Below are 16,480 nucleotides of genomic sequence, written 5' to 3'. Positions count from 1 at the left end.
ACACTAAGGAAAGTCTGAGTATGTGCTTTGGTATTCATATCTGTAGCCAATTTTTACAAAGAAGAAATATGGCCATATAATTACACCCATGTTCTGCCTCCTGCAAATAAAGAACTCAAATTCACACTGGCATATTCACATATTCACCACAAGTAATAAACAGGTCTGAACTAGTTTGTCAACTTGTTAAATGCAAGCTACTGTGGTCAAATGTCTTGGTTTAATGTTTGGATTGTAAAGAGGCTCTCTGAACTTTTAAGGAGAAATTATGCTTCCTTAACTGACAATGAAACTTGAATACTACAAGTTTAAAGAAAAGTATGCCCTGGCCTGGGTAAGTGTGTCTGTGTGTGTGTGTGTGTGTGTGTGTCCACACTTTCATTGTCTCTGGGTAGTCTTTCTACAATGCTGAAGTATTCAGCAGATGCTTAATAAAAAGGCCTGCAGTCTGCTAGTCTCCTGTTCTGGGATATTCCTGGTTTTTAAGAAAACAACTAGACCGTGACTGGCAAATTCTCCACTTACTACAGGGACTGCTGGGAATGGTAAACACTTACACTGGTATACTCAGAAGTCTCTAAATACCACTGAGTTGGGTCACAAATGTGAAACATTACTCCATCTGTTATCTCACCTACATCTGTATCAGGAATAACACGTTTACCCTTTGTCTGCCTGAGGATTAAATAGCATACCCTTAACAACAGTGCCAGGAAGACAGGCAGTTATAATGGTGTATAGCCAGCATTGGATCTTTACAGTCCATGTGAATACATCTTCCACAAACATGAAAAGAATTTTTAATAAGAAAATATTTATGTTTTTCTTAAAATTCCATTACCAAAAATATGTAGAGTAAAAAAAACGAAGTCAAGACAATCCGTAATGTATGCAGGCTTTGGAATGACAGTCACGGATGAAAACTGAGCGATTACATGTTAGGTATTTAGTGATTTAGAGCCTACCTTACCAACCTCAGATATGTAGTTATTCATTTTCTTCTTTAGTTCTGTGACAAAATACAGAAACAAATTGCTAAATACATCTACAAATTAGAAAATTAAATTCATTAAAAATTAAGACATTTCTTGTTATTATAAAGCTTCTTAGGAAAAAAAATTTTTTTTAAAGGCTAAGTCAAAGTTACTATTTTTCTCTAGATTTGCCATTTCTTAACAAAAGGATTTTTTTGTTGTTGTTTTTACATTTGGAATATAAAAGGAGTATCATTTAACAAAAACCCATATATACTTGGTTTTTGGTTTTTTGTTTTTGTTTTTTTTTTTTTAGTTAGCATGAAACTCTGTATTGTACTGGTTTAAGTGAAAGCCAGTTTTAAAAATAAATAAAATATCTATTTATGAGATGAATGGCACCTTTCTGTAACCCTATACTTAAGAAGGAGGAGCACAAGTTTGAGGGTAGGCTGGGCTACATAGTACGACCCTGGTCCAGAACAAAATAAAACCAATGTATTGACCTGTATTGCTCTCTAAATACATCTTTAGTCTGAAAGTGAAACTGTAAGAAAGTAGACTCTTCACTCTTATTTACTGCAGGTATCACAGGTTGCTTTCTGGAGATGGCACCTTGGCAGGACTGCTGTTTCCTGACACTGAGTATCTGAAAACAAAATGCTCTGGACAGTTTCATCATCTAGAAAGAAAGGTTTGTGTATGTGCATGTGCACGTGCGTGTGTGTGTGCGTGTGTGGTGTCAGGGGTGGGGTAGATGACTTTTCCACAGCTGAAAATAGGTTTTGAAAGAAGGCTGACAGGAAAAGAATCTAATAACCACTCTTGATAAAGAAATGAGGCAGCTTCAAGTTAAAACTAAAAATGTAAATCAGTAGTTTTATAAAATATTAAAAGCTAGCTAGAATTACATGCATAGATGTTTAATCAGGAATAGCAGAGGAACTTAAATACAGGATTTGTCAACAATAAACATTTTTAGTGCAAATAGTGCAGAAAATTTTCTCAACTATAGCAGTCATTCTAATCTATACAAAATCAGTCTCAGGTGTCTATACAATCTATAGTGCATCTGGGTCTCAGCCACGGTCATGAAATGCCAATTCCTAATCATAAATAGAAAATAATGTGCTTAGGTTTGTGTCCCGTTTCTGTCTTGGTAGTTCATGTTTTCAGGGAAATCTGAAATGAAAAAAATTTCAAATTTAAGATTATAAAAACTCATTCTTTTATACTGTCTTCCTGTTAAGATATCGAAACTTGACTGGAAAGGAACTGGGTAAGGAAAAGATTTCAATGTGTTTCTTTCAATAATCTATTTCTACTTCTTGGGCTGGGAGTGAATACAAATAGTATAAAATTAGCTCAATTTGGAAATTAAGACATAACACAATTCAGAGGTGATAGTAATGGAATAAAAACTAAAGATAAGAAATGCCTATTACCTCGTCCCTTTTCAAAGGAATCCCCCATGCTCCTCCTTAAAGTCTCTCTACTCCTTCAGCCTGGATGGCTACCTGCAGGTGACTCATCCGTCTCTCCTAGGGATTTGTATTGCAACTCAAGACTCTCAGTAGACACCAGCTGCTGTGGTTGATGGGTGACTAAGAAAGTGGGGCTGGTGACGTAGGTCAGTTCTAGAGTGCTTGTTGAACACATGGAAAGCAATGGGTCTGATTCCAACACTACAAAAACAAAAATCAGACTGGATGCAGAAATGAGAAACAGCCAGCCTGAGGAAGAAGATCTGTTTTGGTTACTGAGTGGCTTCCAGTATGTCTCAGAAACTGGGCTGTACTTCCTACTTTGGCTCTATAGTGACTGTATTCTCCTTCAGTAACAAGCTCTTATTTAGGTTTGTGATGGTTTCAGAGAGAAATAGCCCAGTAGGCCTGTGTAGCTGACCACTTGGTGCTGTCTTGGGAGGTGGTGCAGCCTTGCTTGTAAGTCACTATGGGTGGGCTTTGGGAGGTCCTAGCACACATATTAATAGTCTGCTCTCTGCTTCATGTCTGTAGTTGAAGATGCAAACCCTTAGCTTCCTGCTCCAGCTGCCTGATGCTGGGCCTGCCTCACCATTATGGACTCTCCCTCACCAACCATAAATACAAGTAATTTCTTCCCTCTATAAGATACCTTGGTCATGGTATTTTATCACAGCAGGAGAATATGGGGCAGGGTTTTCTTCTGTAAACAAGACATTCTTAAAATAAGTAGAGAGGAGAAGGAAAGGAGCTTAAGGGCTGGAAGACCATGGATGAGAAGGAAGGAAGAGCATGACTGTAAGCTAACCTTAGGAGAAATGCAAACTCTTATTAAGGATACAGTAGTATTGAGAAAATATCTACAGGGTTACTACTGGTTACAGACTTACTTATATGATAATGTTTACTATATTACTGTCAACATTTTGTAACAGTCAACGACTCTATAGACTCATGGTAACAGCAGTGAACAGGCACTGTTAAGAACTAGTCAATTAAAGCACATGTGTAGAACAGCCTTAGACACTAGCTGGACATGCACTTACCTAGAGAGGAGCATGAAATTGGCTGTGCATCGCTATCGCCTGGTGAAGCTTCTCTTCTTTAGCTCTTCTACAGTGGCAAATCTAGAAGATACATTATTTAAAAAATACCAGTCACTTTTCTACTACTTCCTACATTAAGCCAGATTTCCAAGTAAGACTATTTTAATTTGTTAACACTCCTTTAGCTTTTTAACATTTAAGGTAGCTACTAATTCCTCAAATTTAGGAGGAATCCAGAAGAACATTAAGGTTGGTTTTTTAAAGTCTTTGATTATAAAGTTTCCTAATATTAAATTTTGATTATTTAATTTTAAATGCCTATGCTTTTAAAAAACACAGAACTAAACTTTGCTCTTGTTAACTATGGAAGATTAATAAACTGAAACTTCAGTCTAACTATCCAGAATAGAATGGATCAGAAACCAATTTCTTACTAATACTATAAACACAGGCAAGTTACTAACCATCTCTAAATTTTGTCTCATGAAAAATAAAGCTCATAAAATCTGCCCTAATCTTCTTTAATAGGACACACACACACGCATACACACTCACAAACACATCCCTACACACAAACATTTCATAAAACTTACTAACAAAGATGACTGTTTCAAATATATTAGGTAAATATTTAGGACTATTAAATATTTAGCATCAAATTGTTAAGCAGATCCCCCCCCCATACAATGAAAATACCAGAATAGAAGCTTTTCTAGAAAGTTCTAAATAGTGTTTAAATTATTATTGTTTAGTGTCTATAAGTTAATATGTATTTAGGCAATTTGTAAAATAGGTTGTTTGCAGAAGAATATTATAGCTGATTTACTCAATGATACAGATACTATTGTTTCTGAATGATAACTATCATTTGATTTACCTGCTTGTGTACTCAGAACTAACAGGTTTAAAGCCACAGTAGAGTCCTGCTATCCTTCCCCAAAGAGGCTCAGATTCCACGCAGTACTCAAAACTACAGCTTGGTTATGTGCTAATGATTTTTACTTATGAACACTCTTAAAAAATTTGACATTATGTCACTCATCCTCAATTGAAGAGTATTACATACTGTTCTCTTTTCCTTGAAGCTATTGAGAAAATCATCTATTTCAGTTTTTCCCTCCAAGAAATCTTCAGCAATATTATCAGACTCTTCCTCAGCTTCATGTGCAGCTACTTTCAATCTTGCCTGCAGGGCACTTGCACTACAACTCTGTGAACAAACAAACAAACAAACAGGCAATACATTAGTCTATAATTCTCAGATAAACTACAGAGAGGGAAATGAGGCAGAGATATGAAAAGCAATATTCACATGGGTCTTCAGCATTGGCTACTTGGATAGACACTGCCTAGTTATTAGGTAGGGTTTCTTTCTATTGCTGTAATGAACTACCAGGACAAAGAACAAACTGGGGAGGAAAGTCAGGACAGGAACTCAAGCTGGGCTGGAACCTGGAGGCAGGAGCTGATGCAGAGGCCATGAAGGAGTGCTGCTATTGGTCTGTTCCTCCTTAGCTTTCTTACAGAGCCCAGGGATTGCACCACCCACAGTGGGCTGGGCCCTCCCCCATAAGAAAATGTACTACAAACTCCTGTACAGCCCAATCTTAAGGAGGTATTTCCTCAATTGGGGCTCCTTCATCTCTGATAACTATAGCTTGTGTCAATTTGACCTACAACTAGCAAGTACAGATACCAGACAAAAAAGAAACCAAATCACAAACTGTTAAATAAGAAACTGAAAAATCATTGTTCTATCCTAGATACTTTGGAGTTACATCACTGTGAGAGTACCTACTTGGATGACCTGATGACCCCCACCTCCTTGTGTCCCTGTTCTTGTCTATCTTTGTTAGGTTATGATTACAAGGATAACTCAAAAGATCTACTGTAAGGCCCCCACGAATGGAAGACCTCACCCAAGCCTCGGGAATTTGCGGCCACTCATTAACTGCAAGACACTGAACTTGATGTAATCAGCAAGAGGCATATTTTAATCAGTATACTGAGGTCAAGACCTGTAGCCCACGCAGGGGCAATAGGGTCTGACCCCGGGGCTTTGGAGACAGAGAGAATTTAAAGCCCCAAACCACAACTCAGGGGGGGAACCACAACCCAGGGGTTGTAAGGGAGGGCTATTGGACAGCACCTGTGGAAAGTCCCAGCCCATTATTCAGTTTGTGACAGGGTACAAGTAACAGGCTATTCCCTAAGAGCCTATACGTAATCAGACAAGTTCCTGGTATCCAGGATGTACCGGCACGCTGAGAACTCCCAATTCAAACTCTCCTAGTATCCAGGGTGTACAACTCAAACTCTCCTGGTATCCAGGGTGTACAACTCAAACTTTCCTGGTATCCATAGCACTCGGTCACACTGACCTAAACTCCCAACTCTGAACTCTTATCTTACTTATTTTGTTAAAAGATTTTTAACTCTTTCGCTACAAAATCAATGCAATCTCATACATTCCAAGAGTCTTTCATTAAAAAAAAAGTATACTAACATTCAAATCACATCCCATTTGGGTTGACAATGCTCCCTGCAAGAACCAAAGACCACCTAACAATCAATCAAAGACTAGGCATGAGAACTTCTCATTTGATTTATTGCTCAGAGTTGTCCAAGAGATGCCTCAAACACTACAAGCTATTGCTATTGCCATCAGAAGTGAAGGTCAAGTCCTTACTGCTGAAGACAGCATGTACTTCAGACACAAGGCTTTTAGGTCTCTAAGCTGGGGCTGATTTGAATGCTCCATCATGAAGACTAGCTTTCATGGTATAAGAAAGCACCACACAAACTTCTAAAGGAGGGAAGCAATCAACAGTTCTACCTGGCTGTGAACCACAATGATGATGAGCCTGTCACAATAACTCACAAGTGCACCAGCAGCATGCACACCCTGGCAGTAACCATTACCTTCTAATAGGACTAAGACCTGCTCAACAAAGGGAGAAATCATGCCTGTGACTGGGAACCTAGACAACCAACCCAGGGCTACTGAAATGGATCTTGAAGAAACTACAACCACCACTTTAATCCAGCATAATTCTTAACCCACAGATAAATGCAGTCCTTGCCCCTCACCGAGAAAACTTCGCTTTGCAATATACCAGAAAAGATCATTAGAGAAAACAACACATCAAAATAGAGTGGTAGAACCCAGTCCAAGCAGACACAAAACAACTCCCATAGCCAAGGCTCAAGGAAGTCAGAGGATCAGGGAGTTTCCTGTGAGAGTTTCGTCTCCTAGTAATGCCAGAAGTTAATCCATAAAGTATCACAAACATCTCTCTCTTTCTCTCTCTCTTTTATTTATTTATTTATTTATTTATTTATTTATTTATTTTTTGAGACATGGTGGTTTCCCTCTGTTGCTCTGGCCATCCTGGAACTTACTCCGTAGACTAAGCTAGCCTCAAATTCACAGGGATCAGCCTACATCTGCCTTCTAAGTATGTGGAGTCTAAGTATGTGTGTGCAACCACCTCAGGCCAATTTTTAAGTATTTCAAGAATCACCTCAAGCAATTCTTAACATAAATGTCCAGGGGCAAGGAAAATGGTTAAAGCTGAACTGTGTTGATGAGGCCTTACAAATCCTTGGTACATGTTCTGGCTCTCAGCCCCAAACACAACTCTTTACAAGACATTCTCTCTTAGATGAGTTTCCTACTTTCTCATTTGCTCTTTATAATCCACTAGCAACATCTGTGTTATAGTATACACATGTTCTTAAAACAACCATTCACTTTTATTTTTAGTTCTTATCAATTTTAAATTTATATATTTAAATGTGAACATTTCCTTCTATGCTTTTACCTTCTATTACAATTAGAAAACAGGGCTTTTAAAACTTTTTCACATAAAAACCTTTTAAAAATATTCCTAGAAATTAACTGATTTTTATACTTTGTTCTAAAACTTTATGTACTATATTTTTCTATACTCTATAATATGACCTTTATGAGGTTTGATATAAAAGATTAAGGCTATTTCTCATTGGATTCTAAACCGAATTCTAAACAACTATATAATTTGGTGAATCCTGAAGTTTTTCTAGTTATTAGTCAGACACACGAATCTATTTTGGAATTGCAGCCTGATCCTTACATACAATTATTTTCCATCTTCCTACAAAAGAACTGCATCATTTTAAATGACCTTTCACAGAATATTTTGATATTGATGAAGCATATTTTTCTCTTTTTTTGTTCAACTCCTTCCTGACTACTTTAATTCATTCATATTTAAAAAAAAATCTGTTACATTTTTAAAAACATATTTGGGAGACTAATTGGAAATATTAAACTTTTAAGTCATATTCTGAAGAATCAAATCTTATTAATATTCTTTCATTCAACTGATATTCTATGATGTTCTAATTAGAGAATATAAGTATTCTCTTAAGGGAAACAAATTATTAATTACAATGTTTCCTGCTGCAATGAACTATAAAGATTACATCTCCTATTTTATTTTTAAAGATTGTTTTTCATAAGTAGAAGTCTAGTCTTTTAAATTATACTTAAAGTATCTTTTTGTTACTAGGTTTTATTACAACAGGTATATTACTTTCCTAATTTCCTGGGGGTTTTCATTCCTATGGGATTTGGAACTAGATAAACTCTGCATGAACAAGAACTCTGTTTACAGGTGTCAGCTTTATCAAGTCAGAGGAAGTGAACAGAGGGCAGGGCCAGCACTGTAGACAACAGCTCCCAGGGAGAAGGAACTAGTCAGCCATACCTCACTGAGTTCATGTTGCCTTTGCATCTTCTTTTCAAAGGTAGATTTCATTTGTATAAGTAATTCATACTAAAAGAAAACATAAAATTGCTATTTAATTTGATTTTTGAAGCATAAAAATCTTTTTAAAATGATCATTAACTCACCTTATCTAAAACAGTTTGCCTTTTGGTTTCCAAGCTATGCTCCAAAAGGAGATTTTTTCCTGTAAGACAAATCTCTGCTTATTTCCCAGCACAGATCACATTTTTTTTCTCAGGAATTATAATTAAAGCAATTGGAGACATACTTGCTAATTCCTCGATACTTTTTACTAGGTCTTCCTTGTCAGTAACAATTTGTTTTAGTTGAGGCAACATCAGAAACTGTTCTAGTAATACCTCCTCCTGTTCATTCATGTCTGTGAGCTGTGACACACTAAAGACACAAAAGAAAAAGCAAATTGTTAATAAATACTAGTCATCTGGTTTTTCTCCCTGACGGCAAATGTTCACTTTTCCAGCCTGACTTGTGTGATGGGAAGTTTTACGTGACATAAGCTAGAGTCAACTGAGAAAATGCCTGTGTAAGAGTAGGCCACAGGTAAGTCTCTAAGGCATTTTTTAAATTAGTGATTGATGTGGGAGGGCTGAGCACACTGTAGGTGCTGAAAAAGAAAAACTCAGCAAGCAAGCTGTAGAGAGAGAGCAAGCCTGAGTCATCTGCAGGTACCCAACAGAGGTGGGTAGACAGGCACTGGAAACAAGAGAGAACCACGGGGATGGTTAGAAGCATGGAGGCTGTTCACACTATTTCATTCCTCTCCTGTAGTTCTGATGTTTTCTTAAGTTCTTATAGAGGTAAACGTTTACAAAGGAGAAAAGGAAGATAATACTTTCTTTTTCATTTTTTTCGAAGATAATACTTTCTAATAGAGCCTTCTTTCTTGGCATCTGAGCATTGTTAACACATAGTGAGCCATTCAGAGACATGGAACATCTTTTATATTGTGGAACTTGCACTCTTTACATGTTACTTTTTTTGGTTTACACATGAACTAAAATACAAAGAAAGTCCAACTTTACATTTTAAATTACAAGATTGTTCACAAGGTTTTAATCTGTGTAGTTCTGGTAGAATATATTCTAAAGACATAAAATTCCAAATTATTCTAAATTGTATTCAATGGTCTTAATACTAGTAGCCTCATGGGTATTATAAATCCTTAATGGGGTACATGGAGTACCCCACTAAATGGAAAGACCATAAAATGTTTTATTCATTTCATAGAGCATCTTATGTTCTATGAAAAACCTTAAAGTTTAATCCTGCCACTGTATCAGCTATAAATTTAAATAAAACTTTGGCTTCTAATAAAATTAAGTTTTTGAATGCATTATAACTTTAGTTTACTCATCCATACACAGCATTAACCTATTAAAGAAACAATAAAAGATCTATTTTGAAATTATCAGAATCTAATATATTCACCAAAAAAAAAAAAAAAAAAAAAAATCTCAAAGACTGTGAACGTCACATAAGAAAAAGGAACTTGGGATCCCTTGGTAGTCATGACATCTAGAACAATCCGTAGGTACAGGCCAGCTGTGTAACAATTTATCAGACTAAAGCTAATTTATACCACTTACCCACTAAGACACCCACAGACAAGGAACAGTCAAAAACTTTTAAATCATTTTATTTAATTTGAATATGAAAATATAAATAAAACAGACAAAACCATCGTTATTCTTCAAGTTTTTTTACCTTAGTTCTGAAAGTTCTGGAAATGCATCAGGAATATCCGGCATCTTATAACCAAAACCATTTTGGTTAATCTAGAGAAGAGTTTAAAGAGCATTAGATCTCGGCATCCTTGCGACTTATCCCATCTACCATCCAGGAATAACCGTGCAGCACTGAAGCTAGCAGAGCTCTCACTACCCATCTGCTGCACCTCCATCTCTGCACACCACATCAACACACCTCCCCTCAGTCTACTCCTCTGGACTTCTATACAGAGTTTACACCTTACAGAGGGATGCGCGGGATGGGTCTTAGAAGAGCCTTTATTATTAGCCTGTGTAGAAGTATATGATTATAAAACAAACCTCTTATGAGCAATTGTAACAGGTATAGAGTGTTATCTGTGGATTTCATAGATGTAAATGAACATATTTCATTCAAATAAAGATATTAAACATACATTAGTAAACTCTGAGTAGTTACATATTTAAGTTAAATAAGATAGATGAAGAACATAGTACCAATTTGGATATTTATGACTCTTTTTATTAGAACACTCCAAATTTTCCCCTAAATTAAAAAAATATTAATAATATGTATATGTATTACATATTAATATACATATACATGTATATATATTACATATTAATAATATGTATATGATAAATATATGTAACAATATTTATCAGACTAAAGCTGATTTATACCACTTACCGCACTAAAAGAACAGTGAAAAACTTTGAAATTATTTTACTTAACTTGAATATGAAACTATAAGTAAAATAGACAAGACCATCTTTACTCTTCATGTTTTTTACCTCAGTTCTGGAAATGCATCAGGGATATCTGGCACCTTATAACCAGGCATGAATTATCATGTCTGGAACATGAAAGGTGCCAGAGATCTGAACTCAGTTCCTTGGGCTTGCACAAAAAACACTTTAATGCCTGAATCATTAGGCCAGTCTCCAAATCCACAGATATAGATTAGACACAAAATATTGTGTTTTTTTTCTATAATATGTTACATGGCAACTGGTAGCAGCATTACTTATAAACATATAAATTTTAGGTCAATAAGATGCTGGACGTCTTGAGCATGGTGCAATAGACCCTCATTGATCTAATACTTGCTTCTCTGGTATAATCCAACCTGTGCCTTGTCCAGTAAATCCTACTTGACAGCCAGACAGATCTGTTACAGGCAACTTCACAAACATGCCACCTGGCATACAGTATGAGGCCTCTCTCAATGTTTTACAATCACATAGCACTTTATGTAACCTCTTGATATCCTCAAAAATTCATGACCATCTTTAAAAATCTGGCCTCACGCATAAATTCATCATTCATTTATCTGCATCATTTTCCACTGAGCAACTACTAAGTGTGCAGTATGTAGCACTGGGGACAAAGTAAAAAACTGGAATGATCATTATTTGTCTCTGGAGGCAGTGGCCTCAATTGTCTCCCACAACTCTGGACTATCTCTAGAAACTTTATGAGCAAGTCTTATTGGTTATCTTTTTGAGTTTGTTATCTGAGATGACAAATATGATGTAATCTTTATGCCTAGCTGAGTAGATGGGCATAATAAAGGCTAGCTGACCAAACACCTATTTCACAGATACAAAACACAGACTCCAGAGGTACCAACCGATGCTGAAGATTCTGTTGTGGGCACCGGTAACGGCAGACTTGAAAGGACGCCAAATGAAGGCGCCACTGGCTTGGCTGCAGTGTAACTTGTGGTTGAAGAAGAAACAGTGTCAGCTACAGACAAAGACGTGATACTCCTGTTAGCTTCTTGTGGAGGATATGTAGGAAGAAACGGAAACCCCTGAGAAGGGTAAGGAGGCATCCCACCTGGATTACTATATAGGCTGAAGGAAAGAGAAGATCGTTAGTAGGTGTTAGGAGTCAAAGCATCACCAAACTGTCCTGAATAACAGTGGTTATACAATTCCATGCATGGACATTTCTTTTGGCAAGTGATTTTTATAATTAGAGTAAATTATTTAAGTCATAAACTATAAGCACCTCAGAAAAAGTATGGTTTCTATGAAGGGGAGAAATGCTCTAGAAAGCATCCGATACCACTGCTCTCTGTAAAGTCTATCAGAAGTTATACTAAGTGGTCAATATTCCAGTGACATCACTTAATTCTGTTTCTTTATGGAGAGGATTTAATCCAGGAAATTTACTCAAGCAGATCTTGCTAAATGGCTTTTGATGTTGGGTAAAATCTACCTTAAAGTTGAGGTTGTTTTTCTAGAGATTTTAAAAGAAAAATCAAATATATGGCTGAGCTATCAGAATGTTAAAAACATTTCAAACAAATTTGTATATAAACACAAATAAGTATTTTAAAAAGTTGCAAATCATTATTTATCTAGAACTTAGTCAGACAGTAGAATAAACAGTATTTTTTTAGCAGGATGGTTTAAATGGTCTATACCCTTAATCCCAGCACTAGATAGAACCAAGCAGATTTCCATGAGTTCAAGACCATCCTATCTGTACAGCTAGTTCTAGGTCAGACAAGGGTATGTAGGAAACCCTTGTCTCAAAAAATAAACAAAAAATTGAGACGAAACCAAATTATATAAGAATGAGGAGTATTTCAGGCCTAAATGAACACTGAAAAAAAAATCACATAAATATACACATTTGAGTTAGTAATAATGATCAATTAGTGGCTCTCATATAAAGAAAAGGGACTTAAGGGTATATTTGAGATCATACTAAGTAACAAATATTTCACTCTATATTGGTATAAATTCTAAATTACATAAAACTAAATTTTATAAAACTACTATAATCTTATTTAATGGCATTCTTGGAAGAAAACATTTGTTATAGATTTTGAAGTTTTCCTAAAAGTTTCTATGAAAAATACTCATGAACTGAAAGAAAATAATCTGAAAAACACTAAAGAGGTATTACCTCTTCTACATATCAAAATAAATTATATAACAATAACTTAGAATGGCAAGGGAGAATAATTGAAGTAAATATAAAATATGAAACAAGTTGTTAAAATTTAATGTAGAAACAGAATAGTTGAAAAAATAATATTGCAATGTTTGGTAAAAAGTAAGAGCCAAGTGCTTAAAGGCATAATAGGATTAAAAACTAAGGGATAAAGGACTTACAGCTTTTAAACTCTTGAACTAAAAGAAATCTTTGGACTATTTCAACCTTAACATGGAAATATTCAAGGTATGAAGATATTATTGTAATTCCAAATTCAAAAGTTATAAAAGAAATGATAAATTTTACACTAGTAAAAATAAAACAAAACAAAAGGCCCTCCATAACACAGAAAAAAATGGTAGAGTATTTCCCAGCAAGCCCAAAGCTGTGGGCTGTATCCCCAGCACCCCAAACTACTAACATAAATAGCTGACAAAGCCAGCTGAAAGGCCTATCATACATAGAATAATTTCTCTAACACAGAAAGAATTCCCAACAACAAATGTAACAGTGAACAGAGGACACAATGGTATATAACGTCCATAAAATAAAGTATCTTTAAAACAGGAAAATAGTGTGTAATTAAACCGTTAAATAACAAATAAATTAAATAACTTTTTATGCCCACAAAATGGGCAGAGATCTTGTCTGACAATATCGCATACTGGAAAGGGCACTGGTAAATAGGCATTGTGTTTGTAAGTGAAGATGGGTGTAGCTAGGAGAGAGGACAATTCTGCAGTCAAAGTACTATTTCTAGAAAAAAAATGAAAATATTCAAATATTCTTATTCAAAATAAAACCAGATAGCTCTAAGAGATGCAATATCAAACTTAAAAGGAATGTCATGACAAAAGAAGAGTGCATTTGGGCCACAGCTCAGCAGTAAACACTAGCACAGCACACACAGACCTAGGGATCAATTCCCAGCACACACATTAAAAACAGTAGGTTTTGCTAGTGAGTACTTTTTGGTTTTGTTTTTTTTCCACCTGCTTCTTATAGCTGTTTAAAGATCTGACAGCCTCTTTGCTTTTCAGACAACAGCAACAAACCAAGGTCTGAAATGTCTATCTGTGGCTACCAGCAAGGCTGCTGAGAGGCAGCACCTTTAACATTTTTAGAAGCTATTTTCCTTACTGGACAGTTGATAGGCGCTGCCTGGATCCTAAAAGACCCCTTGCTAACACCTCTGAAAGGGTCTGAGCCAAGAAGACAGGGTATTAAAGCACAGAAGTCTTGTCTCTGATATATTCGGCAGCTCTTTCTGTCCTGTTCCATGTATCAAAGCCAACAAAGTCAAGCAGCACCTTCAACACTGTGCAGACATTTCTCTTGATAGACTATCCAATTCACTAGGTGCATTCTCTTTATCCATGTTATTGCAGGCACACTGCTGGCTGACTTCCCACACTATGAAGCTTATTTTCCGATGATCATCTCCTTTAATAAAAAGCCTTCCATGAAAGCACCTCTAGTTTTTCACCCCTGCTTGTCTAAAACTCTCTCTCACTTTATATTTTCTTCTCAGAGTGTGTAGAAGAATTCCATTTCCAGGTGCCTCCCAAAAGTTATAGTTGCTACAGACTATAAAAATTATGGATTAAATACGTGTATTAGCTAGGCCTGGTGTTGTAGGCTTTTGATCTTAGCTACTCGGAGGCTGAGACAAGGAGAGCTCAGGACTACCTGAGTAATTCAGTGTGGCACTTTCTCAAAATTTAAAAAACACAGCAGCTAGGGATACAGTTCAGGCACAGAGTGCCAGGCTAGCATGGTTCCGAGTTTGATCCTTGGTGCTCTACCTTCCCACAAAAAAATTGCATGACTTATTTTACTCACTGTTATGACAAAAACAAGTTAGAGAAATTGAAAAGACAGTTTCAGAGCATCTCTAGTGGCTAGAGCAGTCCACTCCACTCTGGCTCAGTTCTCACCTACTGTCTGAGTCCTGCCTGCCCACCGACTTTCTGCTGAAGTCTGGATGCTAAGCTCTGGGCTAAGCCTCTCCTCTACCTTCCCTTACCACTGTTCCTTGTTGGTGTGTACCTCAGACTCCTGTCCCAGATCCTCCTTTTTCTGATTTCTCTCTCTGTATGATTTCATCTCCTGCCATTTCTATGCAACTCCCCTTTTAAGATAAGCCTCAGTTGGGGGGGGGGGGGATGTTGTACACCTTTAATCCCAACACTCAGGAGGCAGAGGCAGTAGCCTGGTTTAGAGTGAGCTCCAGGACAGCCAGGGATACATGGAGTAACCCAAGCTTGAAAAACCAAAGAGGGAGAGGGGATAGGGAAGGAGAAGGATGAGGGAGAGAGGGATATAAGCCCATTACATAGTTTTCAAGGAGCTAGAACTCACCGTATAGACCAGGCTGGCCTCCTACTCATGGAGATCAGCCTGCCTCTGCCTCCTGAGTGCTAGTATTAAAGGTGTAGGACTCTACACTCTCTGTAACTCTCCAATGTCTATTTTCTCTGCTGTCTGTCTCTTGAGAACCCCACACAGGTCAGTGTCTATGACAGCAGGAGTGCCTCTGTCCCTGATGGCAGACTGGGAGGCAGTCTCTGTCTGACTGCCTGCGTGTGTCTGTGTCTATCTTCCTCTGTCTCTCTCTGTCTTACACACACACACACACACACACACACACACACACACACACACACACACTTGTATTGATTACTGAGCAGAATTGAGGGAAGAAAACATGCTTTTCTTCTTGATGGAGAAGTGGCAAATCTTCAAAGGCATGTGGGGTTAAAAATTGTGACAGGCATTTTATCTTGAAAGGTAAACACTGAGACTTAAAAATGATAAATAGCTTTGCTATGCCCTCACATTAGCACACCTTAAATTTTAGGTAGTGCTTTCTTAAAAACACTGCTCTCTTCCTTATATGTACTCTAGATTAATCTCATTAATATATCTGATGGCTGCCTTGGTAAAATGGCCCAGTCAGTAAGTGCTTGGTGCATAAGCATGAAGACTTAAGCTGTTATTCCCAGCACCTATTTAAAATCTAGGCACAGAGACATACATCTGTAGTCTAAATGATGGGTGACAGATGGAGAAGGAGATTCGTGGAGCTCATTGGCCAGTCCAGCTAGCCAACTGATGAGCTCAAAAGTGAGAAACTGAATCAAAAAGTAAGATGAGACCTCCAATGAGGAAGACACCTGACCTCAACCTCTGGCCCCCACATATATGTGCTCATGTACCTGCATGTATACATGCGCGCACGCGCGTGCACACATACATACACACACACACACACACACACACACGCACGCACGCACGCACGCACGCACACACACACACACACACTGTACTGGATTCTTTTGTATGTCAACTTGACACACCTAGAGTCATCAAAGAGGAAGGAACCTCAGTTGAGAAAATGCTGCCATGAGATTCAGTTGTAAATCATTTTCTCAATTAAGTGATCAATGGAGGTGAAGGAGGGGCTGCAGCTCATGGTGGGTGATCCCACCCCTAGGCTGCTGGTCCTAGGTTCTTTAAGAAAG

At 37.2% G+C, this 16,480-nt stretch overlaps 1 protein-coding gene across 1 annotated transcript in view; it reads right to left on the bottom strand.

Moving 5' to 3' along the window:
• Positions 1-1,229: 1,229 nt before the first annotated feature.
• Positions 1,230-16,480, bottom strand: part of Vps37a (VPS37A subunit of ESCRT-I) — a 38,240-nt gene continuing 22,989 nt past the window's right edge. The window contains exons 5-12 of the mRNA XM_034520267.2: positions 11,638-11,863; positions 10,002-10,072; positions 8,545-8,672; positions 8,402-8,460; positions 8,256-8,324; positions 4,571-4,714; positions 3,505-3,585; positions 1,230-2,156 (exon numbers count right to left, since the gene is read on the bottom strand). Of these exons, the coding sequence (XP_034376158.1) occupies positions 3,505-3,585; positions 4,571-4,714; positions 8,256-8,324; positions 8,402-8,460; positions 8,545-8,672; positions 10,002-10,072; positions 11,638-11,863 (778 nt within the window). The 3' untranslated portion in view covers positions 1,230-2,156. The remainder of the gene's footprint in view (positions 2,157-3,504; positions 3,586-4,570; positions 4,715-8,255; positions 8,325-8,401; positions 8,461-8,544; positions 8,673-10,001; positions 10,073-11,637; positions 11,864-16,480) is intronic.

Source organism: Arvicanthis niloticus, chromosome 16 (genome assembly GCF_011762505.2).
Source record: "Arvicanthis niloticus isolate mArvNil1 chromosome 16, mArvNil1.pat.X, whole genome shotgun sequence".
Classification (NCBI taxonomy): domain Eukaryota; kingdom Metazoa; phylum Chordata; class Mammalia; order Rodentia; family Muridae; genus Arvicanthis; species Arvicanthis niloticus.
This window is presented reverse-complemented; position numbering and strand designations above follow the sequence as displayed.